The sequence below is a fragment of the Perognathus longimembris genome, chromosome 13 (genome assembly GCF_023159225.1).
Source record: "Perognathus longimembris pacificus isolate PPM17 chromosome 13, ASM2315922v1, whole genome shotgun sequence".
Classification (NCBI taxonomy): Eukaryota; Metazoa; Chordata; class Mammalia; order Rodentia; family Heteromyidae; genus Perognathus; species Perognathus longimembris.
In genome coordinates this window covers 982550-1004718 of record NC_063173.1, presented here as the reverse complement: position 1 = coordinate 1004718, position 22169 = coordinate 982550, and the positions used below count along the sequence as shown (strand labels likewise).

At 61.9% G+C, this 22169-nt stretch overlaps 1 protein-coding gene across 1 annotated transcript in view; it reads right to left on the bottom strand.

Moving 5' to 3' along the window:
* Dgat2 (diacylglycerol O-acyltransferase 2) overlaps positions 1-22169 on the bottom strand; it is a 31588-nt gene that overhangs the window by 843 nt on the left and 8576 nt on the right. Inside the window, exons 2-7 of the mRNA XM_048360029.1 lie at positions 18067-18195; positions 10106-10213; positions 9938-10008; positions 4214-4418; positions 3610-3784; positions 733-935 (exon numbers count right to left, since the gene is read on the bottom strand). Of these exons, the coding sequence (XP_048215986.1) occupies positions 733-935; positions 3610-3784; positions 4214-4418; positions 9938-10008; positions 10106-10213; positions 18067-18195 (891 nt within the window). The remainder of the gene's footprint in view (positions 1-732; positions 936-3609; positions 3785-4213; positions 4419-9937; positions 10009-10105; positions 10214-18066; positions 18196-22169) is intronic.

The window sequence follows — 22169 nt, the reverse complement described above, 5'->3', positions numbered from 1 at the left end:
CAAGCCCACGACCACGTGCACACCCGCACGCCCAGCCGTGAGAGACTGAGATCCGCTAACGCGTCCCAAACACACCCAAAACAACGTAGCCAGCCTGTCCTACACTTCTCCAGGGTCTATGGAGCGGCTGTTTTGATTCTTTTCTTTCTATTCCTCAAAAGGCTATAGGATCCTGTGTCTGCAACTCCCCGCAGGCTGTGCTTTTCTTCTTCCTTGGTGGTACTGGAGTGCGAACTCAAAGTCCCACTGGAGCCACACCTCCGTCCTTTCTCGGGTGTAATTACTGTTTTTCAGTCAGGGTCTCTAGTTCTCCCCTAAGAACAGCCGTGATCTTCCTTCCCAGGCCTCCTGTAGAGCGGGATTGGTGACGCCAGCTGATTGGCTGAGATAGAGGGGGCGGGGCCAGCCTCAAACTATGACCCTCCTAACTTGCACCTGCGAAGTATCAGAGGTCACCCCCGTGCGGGCCAGCTTCCTTCAGGTCATCCTTCCTGACAGAACTCCTTTCCGCCCTTTTGTGGACAGCTGCGCCCTAGAGTCACTTCCTTGATAGGATCCCTGAGACCGGCTCTGGGCCTGCCCGCAGGGCTGCCCTCTGGTGACAGGTGACGAGGGCTCTAGGTCCTGACTTCATGCCTGTCACCCCCCCCCCCAGGACCGCGGCAGCAGAGCCAGGGGGCCCTCCGCCCACCCACTGCGCTCAACGGCCTCCCGAGGGGGGGGTGGACTCACCTACGGTGGTGATGGGCTTGGAGTAGGGCACCAGCCCCCAAGTGTCCGAGGAGAAGAGGCCCCGGCCATGGAAGATGCATGGGGCAAAGCCAATATACTTCTGGAACTTCTTCTGGACCCAGCGGCCCCAGGAGCCCTCCTCAAAGATCACCTGCTTGTACACTTCATTCTCCCCGAAGGAGTAGGTGGGAACCAGGTCAGCTCTGCAAGGGAGAGGTGAGGGTCCATCACACTGGGGAAACCGGCTTCAGCCCCCGTGGTCAGCCCGGAGGTCCTGGACGCCGGCCAAGCTGTGCCCTGCTGCCTAGGGCAGACCAGAACCTCATGTCCTCCGCTCCAGATGCGTTTGTGTCTTGCCAGTCCCAGGGCTGGAACTCCGGGGTGGCTCTCTATTACTCGAGCCACAGCTCTACTTCTGGCTTTTTTTTTTCCAAGTCAGTCATGGGGCTTGAACTCTGGGCCTGGGCACTATGCCTGAGCTCTTCAGCTCAAGGCTGGCACTCTGCCACTTGAGCCACAGTGGCACTTCCTGTTTTCTAACTGGAGATAAGAGTCTCATGGACTTTCCTGCCAGGGTTGGCTTTGAGCCTCAATTCTCAGAACTCAGCCTTCTGAGTAGCTAGGATGACAGGCTGAGCCACTGGCTCTTGGCTATTTTTTTTTTATATCTATCGAAGATAAGAATCTCAAAGGTGCCCCGGGCACTAGTGGCTCATATCTATAATCTTAGCTACTCAGGAGGCTGGATATGAGGATCTCTCTATTCAAAGCCAGCCTGGGCAGGAAAGTCCTTGAGACTCTTATCTCTGATAAACTACTCAGAAAAAGATGGAAGCAGCGCTATGGCTCAAGTGATAGCACACCACCCTTGAGCAAAAGCAGCTCAGGACCAGCTTCCCGGCCCTGGATTCACGACCCAGATTGGAAAAAAAAAAAAAAAGACTCTCCTGGGCTTTTCTGCCAGGACTGGCTTGGACTGTGCTCCTCAGCTCTCAGGCTCCAGAGCAGCTAGGATTCCGGGCGCGAGCCGCTGACTCCGGCCTCCTCACTCCGCCTCCCTGCTCTCCAGGCCTCGCTTGCTCTCTTTAGTCCCAGCCCAGGCAGATCTGGGCCCTGGCGTCCGGCCGCGTCAGACTCAGCCCACGGGGTGTGGTCACCCGTGCCCCTCCACTCCCACGGCTGCTGGAGTTCCCTAACGGCAGCGCCTGCTCCGCCAGGGCTGGCCCGGGGCCCAGGTCTGCGCGGACGCCCCCTCTCAGGCGGGGGGCCGAGTCCCGGGAGGGCAGGACGAGGGGCCGGCCCGTCCACGCCCTGGACAGCGGGCGCCCTGCAGGCCACACCCCTGCCGCTCCGGCCTCGCGCGGCTGAGGTCTTTGTCACCCCAAGACCTAAGGGGCCCACAGCGCCCCGCCCCCGCTGGAGCGCGGGGGATAGGCACGGGCTCTGCCCCCCACAGACCGGCAGGAAGTGGGGGTGCAGGCTGCTGCTGAGGAGCGGGGGCCAGCGCCGCAGCTGCGTCTGGCACGGCGTGCCCCGCGGCCTCTGGAGGGGGTCCCGGGTCTGCTCCCCCCCTGGCCTCCAGGCTGCCCCCCCGGGAGCCCTCCCCGGCGCTCCTGACCAGGCCGCTGCTCCGGGGCTAAGGTGGTTTTCCTCTTTCTTTGTGGGGTTTTGGTGTGAGGGATTCAAGCCGGCACCACATGCTGGGCCCTCCCTTCCGGCTGCGAGCCTACACGCCCTGCCCAGGAGCCCGCCACTCACTCCACCTGCGAGAACCCCGGGGTCACGGCGAAACCTCCGCCACACTTGGCCACATTCTGCAAGCCAGGTTCCAAGCTGCCCTCCCTTCCGTGCCTGAGGGCACGTACCTTCCCTTCCAGGGGCCAAAAGACCTGCTACCGAGACGGGGGAGAGTGCCGGGGAGGCCTGTGTGCGTGTGTGTGCACGCGTGTGTGCGCGCGTGTGCGTGAGTGCCGGGGAGGCCTGTGTGTGCGTGTGTGCGCGTGTGCGTGCTGGGGAGGCCTGTGTGTGCGTGCACGTGCGCGTGCATGTGCGTGGGAGGCCTGTGTGTGTGCGTGTGCGTGAGAGTGCTGGGGAGGCCTGTGTGTGTGCATGCGTGCGTGAGTGCTGGGGAGGCCTGTGTGTGCGCACGCGTGTGTGTGAGTGCTGGGGAGGCCTGTGTGCGCGTGTGTGCGCGTGTGCGTGCTGGGGAGGCCTGTGTGCACTAGGGAGGCCTGTGTGTGTGCGCGTGCGCGTGTGCGTGCTGGGGAGGCCTGTGTGTGCGTGCGTGCGTGTGCGTGCTGGGGAGGCCTGTGTGTGCGCTGGGGAGGCCTGTGTGTGTGCGCGCGTGTGCGCGTGTGCGTGCTGGGGAGGCCTGTGTGTGCGCGTGTGTGCGCGTGTGCGTGCTGGGGAGGCCTGTGTGCGCGTGTGCGTGCTGGGGAGGCCTGTGTGCGTGTGTGCGTGCTGGGGAGGCCTGTGTGTGCGCGTGTGTGCACGTGTGCGTGCTGGGGAGGCCTGTGTGTGCGCGTGCGTGCGCGTGTGTGTGCTGGGGAGGCCTGTGTGTGCGTGTGCGTGCTGGGGAGGCCTGTGTGCGCACGTGTGTGCGTGAGAGTGCTGGGGAGGCCTGTGTGTACGCTGGGGAGGCCTGTGTGTGTGCGTGTGCGCGCGTGCGTGCTGGGGAGGCCTGTGTGTGTGCGTGTGCGCGCGTGCGTGCTGGGGAGGCGTGTGTGTGCGCGCGTGTGCGCGCGTGTGTGCGCGTGTGTGCGCTGGGGAGGCCTGTGTGCGTGTGCGCGCGTGTGTGCGCGCGTGCGTGCTGGGGAGGCGTGTGTGCGTGCGCGTGTGTCCGCGTGTGCGTGTGCCCGCCCGCGCCCGCGCACTCACCCGTGGCGCAGGGCCAGCTTGACGAAGCCCTTGCGGCTCCGCAGGGTGACGGCGTTCTTGCCCGGCCTGGAGCTCAGGGACTCGGCGGCGCCCCCCACCACGATGATGATGGCGTTGCCGCTCCCGTTTTTTGAAAGCAGGTAGTCTATGGTGTCCCGGTTGACAGGACAGATGCCTGGGGGCAGGGAGGACACAGGTCAGGGTGGCGTGGATGCTCACACACGGAGCCCAAAGCCTGTCCTTGCGTCCCACACTGGGGGACCCTGGGCTCTTGGGTTTTTGAGCCTCAGCGTATGTGTAAAGTGGGGAGAGTGGTAGGAGGTAGGGGGAGCTCAGGCGAGCAAACGTTCTCTGGGGTGTAGCTCCGTCAGGGTGGTGCCTGGTGCTGAGGCTCCCCTGGGTCAGGCTGTAGCGGGTCGCGGCACCGGCGACGGTGGGGTCGTAAAGCAGGCAGGACGAGGGAGCCGGCGCGTGTCCCCGAGACCCGGGGCAGCTCTCCCGACCCGGCTGTCCCAGCCGCCGGCGTCCCCCGCGGGGCCGCGCCTCGGGCTCCGTGCGCCTCCCCGCCGCGGGCTCCGGCAGGGCGGGCGGCCGGGGGTCTCACCTCCAGACATCAAGTACTCCCGCAGCACGGGCATCCGGAAGTTGCCGGCCAGCGTGGCCAGGTAGGGCCTTATGCCGGGGAACTTCTTGCTCACTTCGGTGGCTTCTGTGCTGAAGTTGCAGAAGGCCCCCAGGCCCATGATGCCATGAGGGTGGTACCCAAAGATGTAGTTTCTGCTGGTGGCCAGGTTGTGGGTCTTCACCAGCTGCAAAGAAAGCCACGGGTCAGAGACACACGGCCGGGAGAGGGCACCGAGGCCCCCGGCCCCCGCGTCTCACAGCCAGCACGCACAGGGCGCGTTTCTTCACGTCCGGCCACCCTCCTGGCTTCTTGTCTCGGCGCTCGTCTTCCCCTCCACAGCCCGGGTGATTCGCTTCAAAGGTCAAACCCCACCTGGCCTGCTCAGACTGAAGAGGGGGTCCAGCTTCCCCGGGGACAGAGGCTAGAGCCCTTAATTTGGCAAGAGGGGGCTTGGCTGCAGCCTTCCCGCCTGAGAGCTCCCTGGGGGGAGAGTGGGTCGGCCTGGCCCCCGACAGGCCCCCCAGTGGCTCACAGGACGCGGTGACTGGAAGCCCGCCTCCTGCCCCCCCCAGGAGCCCAGGAGCAGTACCGCTGGACTGACGGGAGCCGCCAGCCGCCAGACTCTGCTCAGGTCAGAGGCAAGAAAGACAGGACAGGGCCCATGTCCGCCCTGCGCCAGCCACGGCTGGGGTGGGGGCGGGGGAGGGTGCTGGCCGCACCGCCGCCGCGGCTGACAACCTGACCTGTGGTTGTCCCGGGGTGCTCCGAGGCATGGGGGGCTTCCTCAGGACCCCAGGCCTGCCCTGAGGCCTGGGGGGCCGAGACTCCCACCTACCCAGCAGTACCCGGCACAGGACTGGGCTGGGACGAGGTGCCAAGAAGTGGGGACGGCAAGAGGGTTTTGCTCATCGCTATCTCTCTCTGATTAGAAAAGTAGTACGCGAGAGGAAGTAGAGACCACAGGAAGTAGAGACCGGAAGCGGTTCCCGCCGAGGGGAACGCACTGAGCGGAGAGGCCGGGCTGCTTCCCGGGAGAAGCCCAGGCTGGAAGCGCTCCTGACCAAGGGCCGGGCGCAGCCGTCCGTGGCTCCGGCACAGGGCGCCCGGGCCACGGGGCCCACAGTCCCGCCACTCCTCCGATGCCAAGGCAAACACGGTGGCGAGAGAGAGGTGCGGCGGCTGACGCCAGGGGGTCGCCATGGGTCGTCTTCCCATCTGGACGAGGTCACCCTCGATACCTCGCCCTGCCCTCTGTGTGGCAATGCGTCCCGGGGGGCCGGGGGGCTCCGTGCAGCCCCGCAGGACGCCTGCAGGTTCACGTCCTTGGTGCTGTGCCCAGGAGGACAGAGACATCTGGGAAGCCTTCACCGTGTTGTCACACGCCCTCACCCAGCCTGGACAGGACGTCCACTCCAGAGGGCGGAAGGGCACTGCTCCAGCGTTCTGTTGACAGCCTGTCCTCGTGGCCAAATAAATCCCAGTCCCACAGGGCGCCTTCGCCGAGCCGGTCGGCCGGCCGGTGTGAGCCGGGGGCCTTCGCCGAGCCGGTCGGCCGGTGTGAGCCGAGGGCCTTTGCCGAGCCGGCCGGTGTGAGCCGGGGGCCTTCGCAGAGCCGGCCGGTGTGAGCCGGGGGCCTTCGCAGAGCCGGCCGGTGTGAGCCGGGGGCCTTCGCAGAGCCGGCCGGTGTGAGCCGGGGGCCTTCGCAGAGCCGGCCGGTGTGAGCCGGGGGCCTTCGCCGAGCCGGTCGGCCGGTGTGAGCCGGGGGCCTTCGCCGAGCCGGTCGGCCGGTGTGAGCCGGGGGCCTTCGCAGAGCCGGCCAGCCGGTGTGAGCCGGGGGCCTTCGCCGAGCCGGCCGGTGTGAGCCGGGGGCCTTCGCAGAGCCGGCCAGCCGGTGTGAGCCGGGGGCCTTCGCAGAGCCGGCCGGTGTGAGCCGGGGGCCTTCGCCGAGCCGGCCGGTGTGAGCCGGGGGCCTTCGCAGAGCCGGCCGGTGTGAGCCGGGGGCCTTCGCCGAGCCGGTCGGTGTGAGCCGGGGGCCTTCGCCGAGCCGGCCGGTGTGAGCCGGGGGCCTTCGCTGAGCCGGCCAGCCGGTGTAAGTTGGGGTGCGTTCCTGGCAGGCCACACACCCGGCCTCCGGGACAGAAAAGGTGTCCGGGAGGCTTGGTCTTCCTCAGCCGCGAGCCGAGGAAGGCCCGGAGCGCAGCCTGGCCCCGGCAGCCCTGCGCCCCCCCCGGGCCTCGGTGCTCATCTGCGAGATGAGGCGGTTGGACAGATAAATGGCTTCCAGCCTGCTCTCCAAAGGTCCTTCCTGTGGGTGGAGGAGGGGTGGCCCAGCACAGGGCTCGCCCCTCCTTCCGGTGGCTGCTGCGGACCCCTGAGCCCCAAGCTCTGGCGGGAGGAGCGCTCTCCGGACAGCTGGGCTGCTCTGGAGGCAGAGCGCGAGAAGGCGCCGGAAGGAGCGGGGAGGGCGCGGAGGCAAAGTGACCGATCGCTCGAAGGGCGAGAGGCTCGCACTCGGCTCGGGTCCGGGCGCCAGCTCGCCCGTTCCCTGGCTTCACCCCCAGCTGGCCTCTGAGCACAGAGCAGGGAAGAGGACACGGGCCGTGTCTGGAAGGACGCCCGGCCAATCCAGCCGTGTGACCAACGGCTATCGGGCTGCCCTGTGCTGGCGGAAAGGGGCTTCCCACCTCGGGGGACCTTCTGGGGGTGAAGCCATAGTCACCGGAGAGCACACCGCGGGCTGACCCTAGGGCGGGAAGGAAGGAGCGGAGAGAATGGCGAGAACGGAGCCGGGTATTGTCCCTCTCGAGTGTGATGCCAGCTCATGGCGCGTCGCGGCTCCGCTGCGCAGAGGGGGCGGGCGGCTCTCGGCAAGCCTGAGAGGGAGTGTGGAGGAGAGACCACGTCCAAGCGGCTCACCAGCCAGGGAGCCCCGCCCGAGGCCAGGCACCGCTCACGCGTGTTCCCGCAGCGCCAGCAAGAGCCACGCGCGGTGCCGGTCAGCGAACGGGAGGACCGCTCGGGGACTCCCTCCCACGCCTCCAGTGGCGGAGGGAAGGCAGGCAGAGTGGAGATGGAGGGGCTGAGTCTCTCCTGGGAAACGCAGGAGAGACTGGTGGGAGCCGGTTTCAGGAGCCTGGGTCCCGCTGTTCCTGCTGCACGGAGCGGACGAGCCCTGGCCTTCCTTGGGACTGAGAGGCCTCATCGCCACAGGAGAGGCTTGGTCCTGGGGCGCAGCCTCTCGGGCCATCGCAGCCCCAGTCCACGTGGACGTGGGGGTCAGTACAGGGAGGAAGGGAGCTGTGACCCTGCCCAGGGCTGGTTGGGCGGGCGGGGGAGGGGCCCAGGGAGTGCACCTCCCCCTTTCCCCCCATCCCCCCCCCCCCCCCCCCGCGCTGAACCACAGCTCCGGCACCCCACCCTGCGGCGCCTGCGGCCCCCTTCAGGCTCACGGCTGCCTCCAGTTCTAGGGCCCCCGCTCCCTGCGGGACTGGGTGCTGAGGGGGGCTCCGCCGGACGGTCCACAGCCTCGCGTCAGGGCCAGGAGGCCCTGCCTCTCCCCAGCTAGTGAAGCCAGCAGGAGAAGAGAGTGAGCCAGGAGCTCGGGGGCTCGCGACCACAAGGAGGAAATCCAGACTGCCTGGATCCACACTGGCTTCTGGGGGGGCCGCTGTGTCCCAGACGCTCCACACTGGCTTCTGGGGGGGCCGCTGTGTCCCAGACAATACACACTGGCTTCTGGGGGGACCACTGTGCCCCAGACGACCCACACTGGCTTCCCGGGGGGCTGCTGTGTCCCAGACGACCCACACTGGCTTCCCGGGGGGCTGCTGTGTCCCAGACGACCCACACTGGCTTCTGGGGGGACCGCTGTGTCCCAGACGACCCACACTGGCTTCCCGGGGGGGCCGCTGTGTCCTAGACGCTCCACACTGATCCACACTGGCTTCTGGGGGGGCCGCTGTGTCCCAGACGCTCCACACTGGCTTCTGGGGGGGCTGCTGTGTCCCAGATGACCCACACTGGCTTCTGGGGGGGCCGCTGTGTCCCAGACAATACACACTGGCTTCTGGGGGGACCACTGTGTCCCAGACAATACACACTGGCTTCTGGGGGGACCACTGTGTCCCAGACAATACACACTGGCTTCTGGGGGGACCACTGTGTCCCAGACAATACACACTGGCTTCTGGGGGGACCACTGTGTCCCAGACAATACACACTGGCTTCTGGGGGGACCACTGTGTCCCAGACAATACACACTGGCTTCTGGGGGGACCACTGTGTCCCAGACAATACACACTGGCTTCTGGGGGGACCACTGTGTCCTAGACGACCCACACTGGCTTCTGGGGGGACCACTGTGTCCCAGACGACCCACACTGGCTTCTGGGGGGCCGCTGTGTCCCAGACGACCCACACTGGCTTCTGGGGGGCCGCTGTGTCCTAGACGATCCACACTGATCCACACTGGCTTCCGGGGGGGCCGCTGTGTCCCAGACGATCCACACTGGCTTCTGGGGGGACCACTGTGTCCCAGACGACCCACACTGGCTTCTGGGGGGACCGCTGTGTCCCAGACGACCTACACTGGCTTCTGGGGGGACCGCTGTGTCCCAGACGACCCACACTGGCTTCTGGGGGGACCGCTGTGTCCCAGACGACCCACACTGGCTTCTGGGGGGACCGCTGTGTCCCAGACGACCCACACTGGCTTCTGGGGGGACCGCTGTGTCCCAGACAATCCACACTGGCTTCCCGGGGACTGCTGTGTCCCAGACGAGCCCGTCCCGTCTCCACGCCCCGGCCTGTGGGAAGCTGGGGTGCCTCGGAGGTTGACCCCTCACAGCTCTGGGGCACGGGGCGGGCCTCCCTCCCAGGCGGGGGGAGCCCAGGCTTTCAAGAAAAATGGCAACGGTCATCTCCAGGAGGCTCCTCTTCAGTCCAACGCTGCCTTCCAGGTTGCAGTGAGAAAAAGCGCTGGCCCCTAATCAACAAATCCCCCATCTTCTCTGCTGTCTTTACCAACGAGCCGTCCCCACCCTGTGTGTCAAACCCAAGAGCTCCGCTCTCAGGTTCCCCGGCCTCCTCAGGGCCACACGCCAGCGACGGGGAGAGGGAAGGGACGGTTCTGTCGAGAGCTCTGGAAGGAAGCAGAGCCTGTCACTCCCACACGTGCCGCTTCTCGCCCACTTCAGGCTAGATAAACCTGACCTACCTGGCGGTATACCATTCTGGATAAATCACTCTCACTGTGAACGCGTCCTGAAGTCACAGAAGAGCAAACGATAACCAGAATGTGTGCAGCTGTGTCACCAGGCGCTCTGTGAATGGATCGCTTGGATCCAAAGGCTGAAACAAGTCTTGTTCCCCCAACAACAACAACAACAAACTTCCCTTCCCCAAACAAGTCAATGACTATTTCTCTTTTGCCTTGGCTGCCAGGAAGCTCAGAGCTGAGTGTGGAGTTCCACTGAAGCAACTTTCTCTCCCCTTCCACCCCCTGCTCCAAGTTCCTCTCCTTATCTGGCAACGGCACTGTGCGGCTCAAATCCTGCAGGAAGGCAGGAGTAACCCAGCCCGATGCTCACAGGGGAAGAACTCGCGTCAACCCCACTATGTGGCTTCTGGACAGGGGCCGGTTATGTCCTGAGTTCAAGTTTCCTTCCATTCCCACCCTCCCAAGATGCCGCCACAAGTCTTTACCTGGATCGGAAAGTAGTCACGAAAGTAGCGCCACACAGCCCAGTTCCGCACCCACTGCGATCTCCTGCCGCCTTCCGGGGAACAAAACACAGCGTTGGCAAGAAGCGGAAGTGGGGGGCACGTGGGTAAGGCGGCGCCAGGGCCGGGCGCTCCCCCAGGCGGGCTCACCTTTCTTGGGCGTGTTCCAGTCAAAGGCCAGCCAGGTGAAGTAGAGCACCGCGACGAGCCAGCAGTCGGTGCAGAAGGTGTACATGAGGAGGAGGCTGCAGGCCACGCCTGGGGGGAGACGGCCGCCGTGAGGCGCGGGCACTCGGCCCCGGGGGGGGGGGGGGAGCAAGGCCACGGGCCCCCGCGCCACCTGGGCTCCGCCCGGCAGGCTTGGCGCGGAGGGGGGGCCGGGCTGCGTGGTCTGTGGGCAGCGGCATCACGGAGCCCGGCCCCTCCCTCCCCGCGCTCTCCCGTGCTGGTGGTCCAGCACGGCCGCCGGGGGCCGGGGAGGAGATGGCCCCCGAGGGCCTCTGCTAAGCCGGTGACTCTGGGTGGGAACGGTGAGGCGGAAGGGGAGGTGACTCGCTCAGGTCCCCCACTAGGACAGGGGCAGAGCCAGCGTTCCACCCGGGCTCTGACTCTGAGGTCCGCCCTCTGCGGTGGGCTTCCGAAATTCACAGAAGAGGAGATGTCTCCGAGTGTCCCTAGGGGGGCTCCAGAGGGACGTGGCCACAGGAGGACAACTGGCTCCATGCCACGCCAGGGAGGGCCAGGCAGTCCCAGGCCAACGCCAGCGTCTGCTCCCTCCCCGTCCCCAGCCTCTCCTTGATGTCTGGGTCCTGGGCACCGAGGGAAGGGAAGCGGGAACCCCCGGGGTTTACCTCAGGACGCCCTGCCCCTCCCCGCCCTGTCAGGGCTGCTCTCTCTCCAGTGTGCCTTGCCTTTCAGGCCCGGCTCCGGGCTCGTCTCTTCCACAAGTGGCCCAGGCTCCATCTCTCCCTGGGGATCTTGTACCTCTGTGTTCTCCATACTGGGGTGGGGGGGATCTTGGCCCTCTGACACTCAGCAAAGACCAGGGGACGGCAGGGACTCGTGCGGTAGAGGAGGTGTGGGGGAGGCCTGGCCCAGGAACCCCAGTGCCTCTTCTCCTACCATGCCCAGCACTTCCTCTGGAAGGCCTGGGAGAAGACAGGCTCTGTGAGCCTGAGGGCAGAGAAGCGGCGTCCTTGCCACTCACAGCCCCTCCCCAAAGCCAGCTGGACAGTGGCCAGGCATCGGGTTCCCTGGGACAGTATAGAGGGGACAGCACACACGGGGAGGGCGAGTCGTGGGAGCTCTGCAGCTGACGTCCCCTGGTACAGGCGACTGTGGCATTCCTCACGCCGCTGGGCAAGCAGCCACATCTATGTTTAGTCACATTGTTCAGCAGTTGCCCGGGGTGGGCGTGCTCGGGCCTGGCCCCGCACCCCGCAGGGAGGGACTGGAGTCCCCGTGGCAGTCGGTGAGTGCGGCAGGCGGGCCGGAGCTGGGCCTGTGCGCTCCGCACTGGGGTGTGCGCAGCAGGAAGACCTGGACGCCAGCAAAGCCCAGCTCACCCAGAGGAGGCAGGGCTGGGGGGGGCCGAGTCCCCCGGGCCCAGGCGAGGAGGGCTGGCCTCTCGGGGAAGATGCTCCTGTCTACCTGTCCTTACTCGGTGGCTGAGGCAGCCTAGGCAGACAACAAAAAACCGGATGGGGCCGGGCACCAGCGTCTCACACCTGCCTGCCTAGCTGCTCAGGAGGCTGAGATCTGAGGATCAAGGCTCACCCCAATTAAATACCAAAAGAGCCACAAACAGGGTTATAGCTCAAGTGGCAGAGCACTAGCTTTGAGCACAAAGGCTCAGGAACAGTGCCCAGGGCCCTGAGTTCAAGCCCCAGGGATAGCACAAAAAAACCAAAAAAATTGATAGGATCCCAGGGAGAGCACTTTAGTTTCAGCCCTTCTCATTTCTCTCCCCACCTGCCCCTCCAATCAGACGCCCTGCAGCAGAAGCTCCCCCCAGCTCCATGGGAGCAGGACCCAGGTCGAGCCCCAGCCACCAACAAAATGATCAAATCGGGTTGGAAGTGTGGCTCAGGTGGTAGAGCACCAGCCAGAGATCAGAAGCTTCAGATACCAAGTTCAAGTCCAGGTCTCTGACAAATAAAAGTGAAGTAAAATAAAAATCCATCAAGCCTTCCTTTCTCAGTGTAGCCTGTGTTCTCTCTTGGAGAGACGGTCTCTTATCCCGCCTTCTTAGGTCGTGGGCAGCAGCGGGAACTGACGTCACTGAAGAGCCCACTCACTTCCCAGCCGGTCTCCCGGTACCCCGGGGGATCACAAGGCCGCGGTGTCGGGCGGTCTCCCGGAACACCGGGGGATCACAAGGCCGCCGTGTCGGGCGGTCTCCCCTAACCCCGGGGGATCACAAGGCTGCCGTCAGCCGGTCTCTGGGTACACCGGGGGATCACAAGGCCGCGGTGTCGGGCGGTCTCCCGGTACACCAGGATCACAAGGCCGCCGTCAGCCGGTCTCCTGGTACACGGGGGGATCACAAGGCCGCGGTGTCGGGCGGTCTCCCGGAACCCCGGGGGATCACCAGGCCGCGGTGTCGGGCGGTCTCCCGGAACCCCGGGGGATCACAAGGCCGCGGTGTCGGGCGGTCTCCCGGTACACCAGGATCACAAGGCCGCGGTGTCGGGCGGTCTCCCGGAACCCCGGGGGATCACAAGGCCGCGGTGTCGGGCGGTCTCCCGGAACCCCGGGGGATCACAAGGCCGCGGTGTCGGGCGGTCTCCCGGAACCCCGGGGGATCACAAGGCCGCGGTGTCGGGCGGTCTCCCGGTACACCGAGGGATCACAAGGCCGCCGTCGGCCGGTCTCCCGGAACCCCGGGGGATCACAAGGCCGCGGTGTCGGGCGGTCTCCCGGAACCCCGGGGGATCACCAGGCCGCGGTGTCGGGCGGTCTCCCGGAACCCCGGGGGATCACAAGGCCGCGGTGTCGGGCGGTCTCCCGGTACACCAGGATCACAAGGCCGCGGTGTCGGGCGGTCTCCCGGAACCCCGGGGGATCACAAGGCCGCGGTGTCGGGCGGTCTCCCGGAACCCCGGGGGATCACAAGGCCGCGGTGTCGGGCGGTCTCCCGGAACCCCGGGGGATCACCAGGCCGCGGTGTCGGGCGGTCTCCCAGTACACCAGGGGATCACAAGGCCGCCGTCGGCCGGTCTCCCGGAACCCCGGGGGATCACAAGGCCGCGGTGTCGGGCGGTCTCCCGGAACCCCGGGGGATCACAAGGCCGCGGTGTCGGGCGGTCTCCCGGTACACCGAGGGATCACAAGGCCGCCGTCGGCCGGTCTCCCGGAACCCCGGGGGATCACAAGGCCGCGGTGTCGGGCGGTCTCCCGGTACACCGAGGGATCACAAGGCCGCCGTCGGCCGGTCTCCCGGAACCCCGGGGGATCACCAGGCCGCGGTGTCGGGCGGGAGGCCTGTGGTGAGGGGCCGTCTGTGGCGATCAGTGAGACAACAGTGAGCACTGTGGCCAGGCCCCACACCGCCGCTGCTCAGACGCCAGCTCCGCTCCCTTCCAGGGTGCACGGCAGGCCTTGCTGAGGGGCTGGGCGGCGCGTGGCTCGCCAATCTGCACTCCTCTCCCGGGGAGGCTCAGTCCTTGCGAGCAAAACGCGGTGCCGACGCTCCAGCACACGACTAAAGCATTTTCACATCCCATTCGAGTTGTTGCAGACAGGCTGGAAACTCATTTTACACCACTACTTAAACCGCGAGGGAGGGGGATAGTGTGTGTGTGTCTGTCCGTCCTAAGTCTTAAACTTGGGGCCTGGATGCCACCCCTAAGCGTTTTTGCTCAAGGCTGGCACTCTACTTGAGCCACAGCTCCACTACCAGCTTTTTCGTGGTTAATCGGAAATAAGGGTCTCATGAACTTTCCTGCCTGGGCTGGCTTCAAACCATGCTCCTCAGATCTTGGCCTCATCAGGAGCTAGGACGACAGACGTGAGCCCCTGGCACCCAGCAAAGCCATCAGAAGGTATGCACAAATTCATGCACACAGTTCTTCAGTACATCTGCTTCCAACCTAGGTGCTGGTGGCTCATGGCTGTAATCCTAGTTACTCGGGAGGCTGAGATCTAAGGATCATAAGTTGAAGCCAGCCCAGGCAGAAAAGTCTGTGAGACTCTTATCTCCGATTAACCACCAGGAAACTGGAAGTGGCACTGTGGCTCTAAGGGACAGTGCCCAGGTTCTGTGTTCAAGACCCGTGACTGACCAAAAAAAAATTTTTTTTCTGTGAATAGATGAAACACTAGAATAAGGAGGAGAATAGTACCACAATCTGGACAGTGTGACTACCACAGCTAATGCTTCAGATGTGCTTTCTTAACATTCTTCAGAGATGGTCACAGCATTTACTGTAGGCTTGGAGGGGAAATGAAAATACCTGGTGCTGGATAGAGAAGCTTGCTATTTTTATAACGTGGTAATTGGGTTGAACACAATCAAAGGACATGGTAATGGCTCTCCTTTTTCCTAAATACAAGAGCAGGTGATGAATGATGTCAGCATCCTTGAGCACATCCAAGTGAGCAGTGTCTGACTGCTGCTTTGTGGTCTGAGGTTTTGAAGCGCGACTTGGCATTTCCTTTTACAAAGTCCTTACCATTCAAAGATTTCCCATGATTGATTTAGTAAAATGCTGCTAGGTTGAATCCTGCTTGCCTTCACTTGGCTATGTATGAAATTCGATTGTAGTTTTTTTTGTTCCATTTTGTTGAGTTTGTTTCCTTTTGGGGGGAGGTGCTTTTGGCCTTTAATTTTTTTAATACTTTTTTAGCTGGTGTTCATGAAAATGGTGAGCACTATGTGGCTAATGAAAGGAAATCTTATCTAAGAACATGCCATCTTTTGGGCCCTCTGCTGGAGAAATCAAGCACAATCAGTGCCTTTTTCATTGTATCCCCCAGTACTGGAGATGTAGGAAAGGACTATGTCATATCTCTGTGAATGGAAAAATACCCTGCGCCAGCTTTATGATACCCACTAGTGACTGTGCTTTATCACATTTGTTTGGTTTTTGTTGGTAGTGGGGCTTGAACTCTGGGCCTTGGCGCTGTCCCTGAGCTCTTCAGCTCAAGGCTACTCTACCACTTGAGCCACAACACCACTTCCAGCTTTAACACATTTGTTTATTTAGCCATTCTTGGGGCTTGGACTCAGGGCCTGAGCACTGTCCCTGGCTTCTTTTTGCTCAAGGCTAGCACTCTACCACTTGAGCCACAGCACCACCTCTGGCCATTTTCTATATATGTGGTGCTGAGGAAACAAACCCAGGGCTTCATGTATACGAGGTGAGCACCCTTGCCACTAGGCCATATTCCCAGTCCTAACAATGGTTTAATAAAAAGAATTAGCAAGTATTATACCTTCTGTTACATATTTTTTGCCAGTCCTGGGCTTGGACTCAGGGCCTGAGCACTGTCCCTGGCTTCTTTTTTTCTCAAGGCTAGCGCTATATCACTTGAGCCACAGCACCACTTCTGGCTTTTTCTGCATATGGGGTGCTGAGGAATCGAGCCCAGGGGACCCTGTTAGGTTTTTATTTTAAACTATAAATGTCTACAAGTTTAATAATTTTTTGGGGGGGGGGTAGGGACAATACTGTGTCTTGAACTCAGGGCCTCATGCTTGCTAGGCAGGCACTCTTACCACTTAAGCCATGCCCTAGCTCATTTTACTTCAGTTAGGTTTCATATAGGAACCTGCAGTTTTTGACCACAATGGCCCAACCACGATCCTCTTATTCTTTGCTTGTGGCTCAGATTACAGAAATTACACCTCGCTTGCTTGTTGGTATGGGATCTCAGTAACTTTTGACCAGGCAAGCCTCCAATCTCCATCCTCATTTCCTTCCCTGGAATATCTGGGTGACAGGCACAGCCTACCCACCATACCTGGCCTACTTAGATCCTTATTCCAATGTCACTGGTTTCCTCTGAACCGACTGGTCTTTGTACATTATTATTACACATTTAAAAGCAAAAAGAAAGGACTGGAGGTGTGGTTTAGTAGAGTGCCTGCCTGGCAAGTGTAAGTCAAGTCCTAAGTTCAAACTCCAGCACCACCAAATAACAATAATAATAAAATAAAACCAAGTAAAGCCTGGCCTGGGTGGGTCACGTCTATAATCCTAGCTGCTCAGGAGGCTGAGATCTGAGAGTAACAGTGTGAAGCCGGCCCAGCCAGTCAAGTCTATGAGGCTCTTATCTCCCCAGAGCTAGAAGTGGAGCTGTGGCTCAAGTGGTAGAGCGCCAGCCTCGAGCCTAAAAGCTGAGGGGACAGGACCCAGGCCTTGGGTCCAAGCCCCAACAGTGGCAATAAAGAAAGGAGAGAGGGGGGGAAGGGAGGAGGGGAGAGAGAGCGAGAGCTCACTCGCTCGAGCACGCATTCCTTCACTGGAATACCAGAGTGCTCCACGGCAGGCACAACCGATAGCAACCCCTCTGGTCCAGGCGGAGGGCGGCTGGAGATGGGTGGAGCGGCCCCTGCGCTGCCAGGCACTCCCCAGGCAGGTGTGGGCGGCTGCTCCGGGTAGTAATTAGCAGCAGCTTCGCCGACCTGCCGGTCCCCACCTAGGCCCGACTCCCACTGAGGCGACGATGTTGAGGAGACTCGCTCAGGCAGGTTTCTGGGCCGGGGTTGGGCCTGACGGATGGTTGACCTACAGCTTGGGGCCAGACCCCACTGGGTGCTGCGTGGGTTGAGGCTACACAAGCTACTCCAAACCTGACCCACTAAGACAGAGAGAACGGTGGCCTGAGTGCAAGCGGGGCCAGAGGGGCGCTGGGGCGGGGGGCCGCCTAGTCAGGGGCTGGGAAGCTGCCCTGCCCTCTCAATCTCCACTTCTTCTTTTCCTGAGGCTCTACGTCCCTGTAGGAGTCTGAGGACAGCTAGGGACTTTCTCCACCCAAGAATATGTGCATGATTTTGCATATAGCCTTGCATCTAGGAAACGAAGCTGTGGCTCAACGTGGTACAGTGTCGCTCTGAGCACAGAAGCTCAAGGACAGTGCCCAGGTCCTGAATTCAAGGCCCACGACTGATAAAATACATCTATTAAATGCTGCATCTAACTTCGGGGATTCAGTGACTCCCCAAAGAGTCATCGGGTTTCCATTCAGAGCTCCACTCACCGTCTAACGAGCGCCAGCCTTGTGCTGCCACTTTCCCTTCGGAGGGGGCACCTGGGGATTTGTCTTTCCCGCCCCGGTGTGGCCACTGAGTGCCCTCGCCTGCCATGTATTCAGGAAGGGCAGGAGGCCCAGAGGGCCTCGACACCGACACCGGGACACACCGGGAGGCAGGGTGGCAGGCCTGCCTGTCCTGACATGTTCGGGAAGCGGCCTGCTGTGCTGGGTACGCAAGGCCTGGGAAGAAGTCTCCAGGGCATCAAGGCATGCCCTCCTCCCAGATCCTATCTGCCCCTGGCTGAGGTGGCAGCCAGGCAGTGAGGCTCCTGGCAGAGAGGAGGATAAGAGCCCGGGCTCTGGTCTCGAGGTGCACTTCCTTAACCACAGCTCAGCTGCAACAGGAGCTACATGGCCAGACTCTCTTACCTTTACCTTCAAACTCCACTGCTTCTACAAAAGCCACAAGAAATAAGCAACATGTTCTCCCAGGCAGGGGGAGAACATTCAGGGCTCAAGTCTCCTGTGCAAAGGTCTCAGAGCTATCTGTAGCAGTCAGGCCTCAAAGAGCAGCATGCCCCAAAGGCAAAGCAATGCACCTCATGCAACATTTTGTGGGCGGCAGGCTAGTATTATAGGAAGGGAGCAGAGTTTAGGGGATCCCACAAGCCCTGAGTCCAGTGATTTTGGACAAGCTGCCTGCTTCTCTGAGCTGAAAGATTTCCCATCTGCAAAATGGATCACACCACCTCCTCCCACATGCTCCTCAGGCTTGCTTAGGAATGGAGCACTCAGACCAGAGACCCAGAGGTAGAAGAACGTGGTAGGAGGCTGAGGAAAGGTTGCTTCCGCTCCAACCTCTGCTGGAGAGGGCGTCCCGTCCACACAGCCCGCTCCCTCCAGGCCACGCTTACCGAGTACGAGGAAGGACAGGACCCACTGTAAGACCGAGATGACCTGTAGCTGCTTCTCCACTTTGGACCTGTTGAGCCAGCTGATGGAGAAGAGGTCCTGGAGCGCAGAGAGGATGCTGGAGCCAGTACCTGCGGCAGAGAGAGACGTCAGCCAGGTGCCACCCTTTCCTCCGAGTACCCACCCCACGTTTTGTAGGTACCGTCACAGACATGACTGAGACACTGTCCCTGGTCTCTATAGACCTTGGCTAATCCCTCCACAGTGGCCAGTTCTATGCTGTCCACTCTGCTCTCAACGCCTGTCTCTACCCTCTATCAGCACCAGCACAAATATTTATTCTTTGCTTCCTGGGAGAACAAGGACAAAGGTTCAACATCTGATTCGCAATGTTTTGTTTTGTGTGTCCAACAGTACTTTGAGCATTGCTAACCCCAGTCCTGTCCCCTCTCTCCATCCGGGGACTGATGCTCCTCTCCCAAGGAGCTGGCACGCCGGCCCCCACCCGACACCACCAGCTCCTCCCCGCATCCCAAGCAGGGAGATTTCCTTTCAACATCAGCGCAGGGCCCACCGCTCTGGGCCCACGGAGGAGCCGAACGGGGCCTTGGCTTCACCAGAGCGCCCGGGGCAGAGGACTTCAGGCAGCCCGGAGCTATTCTTTGCTACCAAGCAAGTCCAGGTCTAGAGGTAAGGACAAGATGTGCCCACTTAACTGCCTCTGCGGCTGTACCCCCCGGATGACCCCCACCGGAGCGCACTGGGGAAGAACACAGCCAGGCCTGGAGGCCATGCCCGCTCCTCCCCGCCCTCGCCTAAAGCAAGGCCGGTCACACTCCCCCCTCCCGGGGCCACGCTGTGCGCCCTCTGCTCAGCACATCTTCACCGAGAGCCCGAGCGTGGCTCCCCTACACGCTGCTCAAAACCCGGGGCGGCTGACTCAGCCACAGCCTTTCACGCAAATCACGAGGCCAGGTCCCCAGCCACCCCAGAGGGTTGGTCTAGAGTCCAACCCTTGACCCCGTCTCTCAAAAGCCCATCTTGAGACTGGCTCACCAACTCACTTGGAGCCTGAGTGCCCTCTACCTTCAGCCAGCAGGGCCCAATGGACACCCAGGCCCAGAGCCTGAGTGCCCTCTACCTTCAGCCAGCAGGGCCCAATGGACACCAAGGCCCAGAGCCTGAGTGCCCTCTACCTTCAGCCAGCAGGGCCCAATGGACACCCAGGCCCAGAGCCTGAGTGCCCTCTACCTTCAGCCAGCAGGGCCCAATGGACACCCAGGCCCAGAGCCTGAGTGCCCTCTACCTTCAGCCAGCAGGGCCCAATGGACACCCAGGCCCACATTGGGGAACCGCCCACTTCAAGGCCACCCAGGCAGTAGTAGGTATCGGGTATGGGGAGTGTAAGAAGAGACCTGGGAAAGTATATAGGGAGGGAAATGAGGCCCATCCCAGGTTTGAGCTACCAAGTGGCTGGGTACCCTGCCAGTAGCCATAGCCATCGGCAGTAGATCAATGGTAGCGAGTCGATAGTAAGCCAGTGTCCTCTCTGGAGAGGGGACAACAAGCACTTTCTACTCCATGTGGTCTAAGAATGCAGCATCCGCATTACCTGTGAACTAGCTGGAGCTGCCTGTGAGTAGCTAGAGCTACTCAGGCAAATAGTTTTGACAAGTCCCGGGAAACAGGACTGCGGGTCTCAATCTAATGTGTCAGGCAGAACAGGACTGGGAGAAGGGAGAGGGCTTGGGGTCTTCCTTCTGCTGGGCAGGAAGCGGAAGCCCGGGAGGGCAGGGTGTTGGCTGTCTGCTCATGGCTGCCTGCTTCCCACTGCAGGCAGGACCCCCAAGGCCAGCACCAGAGGCTTTCAGCTGGGAAGGCCAGCCAGGTACCTTCGGTGACCCCTGCCTTTGGGTCAGGCCAGCCAATTGTGTCTGGTGGCAGCGCTCTAGCTCAGGGATAGCCATGCAGTGACACACCTAAAAAAAAAATTCATCCTCTGCCTCAGCCGAATCTCCCTGCTAGGCTTATTAGAGTCAGAGGGAAGGAAATCACAACCCATGTTGTTCAACCTCCTCCCCATTTTACCAAGAAAACCCAGGAGCCAGAGAATGGTGTCCCAAGTCCAGAGCCAGAGCCCAGGCAGACTCTGTTCTCACACTGACATACACAGCTTCAATCAGTGCCCCGAGTCCATCGTGCCAACCAGGGGAGAACGCAGATTCAGGGGGGGGGGGGTTGTTTCTGGGGGAGGCTGGAGAGGCTGCAGCTCTGCACGCCTCAGGCCTGGCCAGCCTCCCTGGGGAACTAGCCTACCCACACATGCCGAGCCCCAGCCCCAGTGGAGGCCCCCAAGGGGCCTCAGGGAGCCACCCCCCCCCCCCCGCCGAGCCCACCAGTGAGGAGCAATGACAGAAATCACGAGTGCCCAGTGTCTCCTCCGGGGAGCCGCCAGGGGCGGAAGATCTGTCCTTCTCTGGGGGCTGCCGCCCGGCCCCAGAGCGAGGAAGTCGGGAGGGACCAGCAGATCCTTTCTTCTGTGCCCATTTCCCAGTGCAGGTCGATTCTCACACGAGATCCAGAGCTGCCTACGTGCGGGCCTTTGTCTGATGCACATCTGGGTTTGCAGTGCCCTGCCCCAGCTTGACATGGAGAGGGTGGCAAGTCTCTGCCGTGGCCATTCCTCAGGCCCCATGGGCTTCGTGCGGGGCTAAGTCCACAAGGCCCACAGAGCTCCGGGCCTTCAAGGCCCTCGCGTAGGCAAGCACGCACTTCTGGAGATCACCCCAGTTCTGACGGTGACCCAGGACCACGGCAGAGCTGGACTCTGCCCAAATGTGCCTGACCTAAAAGAGATCAATTCATTGGAAACAGTGCGTGTGCTTTTTCAATTTAGGGAGGGAGGGAGAGGCAGAGAAGCCCCAAGAAACTTCCTTGCCATCCAGACAGCAGTTTTCTCCCCCTTGGTCCCAGAGCTGTGGCCCAGAGCTCTCCCTGGAAGGCTGCAGAAGGCAGAGGACTGACGACCTTCCTTTACAGAGGACACTGATACAGGGTTAAGCAAAAGGGGTTAAGCTTGCACAGCAGGAATCTGGGTCCAGGTTGCTCAACACTTGTACAATACCATGTCACGGAGGACTGATCCTGACTACCCGCCGTCTACACCCAGGCTCAGGAAGGACACCAGCTATGGAGGGATGCTCATGCTACCCCCGCGCTGGGTAACACGCACGGGGCAGTCTTGTGCAAGCTGGCCGTGGGAGCATTGGGAACCCCACCTCGGTTTTCCCACCAAGGGATTGCCTGCTGCCAGGTGACACTGGAGGTGCCCGTGGCACCGGATCAAATAGCTGTGGATTACCTGGTGCCAGGCGACACCAGAGCTGCAGACAACAAGTCAGGCAGGCCTGAGGTGGAGGCAGGCGTGTTGCAACCGCCTTGTCTTACATCTGATAATCAGAATGACCAGGGAGGCCACACCCCAGGACTGAGGAAACCTGAGTTTCCCAGGCTCTCCCCACACTTGCCTAAGCGTGGCAACATCTCAACAGCCCCTCGGACCTGAGGAAGGACCCGGGGCCCGTCTTCCTTGCCCGACTCTAGGTCCCCTGCCCTCCCCTCCCGTCAGTTACCATCTGTCCCCAGAGGAAGGAAAGGAAACCCTGCAGGACTACAGGGGAGACGAGGGGAGGAAGTATGAGCTCGCCCTGCTGCTCCATGTGCCCGAGTGGGAAGGGTATCCGCGGTGAGCCATCGGCTCGTCACGAGCCTCGTGGTGCCAAGGCCGCCCATTAAGAGGAGAGGTAGGAGCAGGGAGGCATCGAGGAGGCCCCGAGGCCTCCCCCGGGGCAAGTCTAGAAAGAAAACAGGAGGAAGGATACTGCGGCCCGAGGAACTGCCCCGGAGATACGTGCCCAAAAGTCCAAGAAAGGGAGGGGCAGTCAGAATTACACAGAAGCGAAGCTGAGAAGAGAGGCACCTGACCCGGGTAATCCAGGAGGTTTCCTGGAGGAGGTGGGTGGGGACTGAAGCCAAGCACTTAGCCGGTGCCCGGGACTGACGGTACACACGAGGGAAAGAAAGAACAGGGAAGCAGCGGATCGTG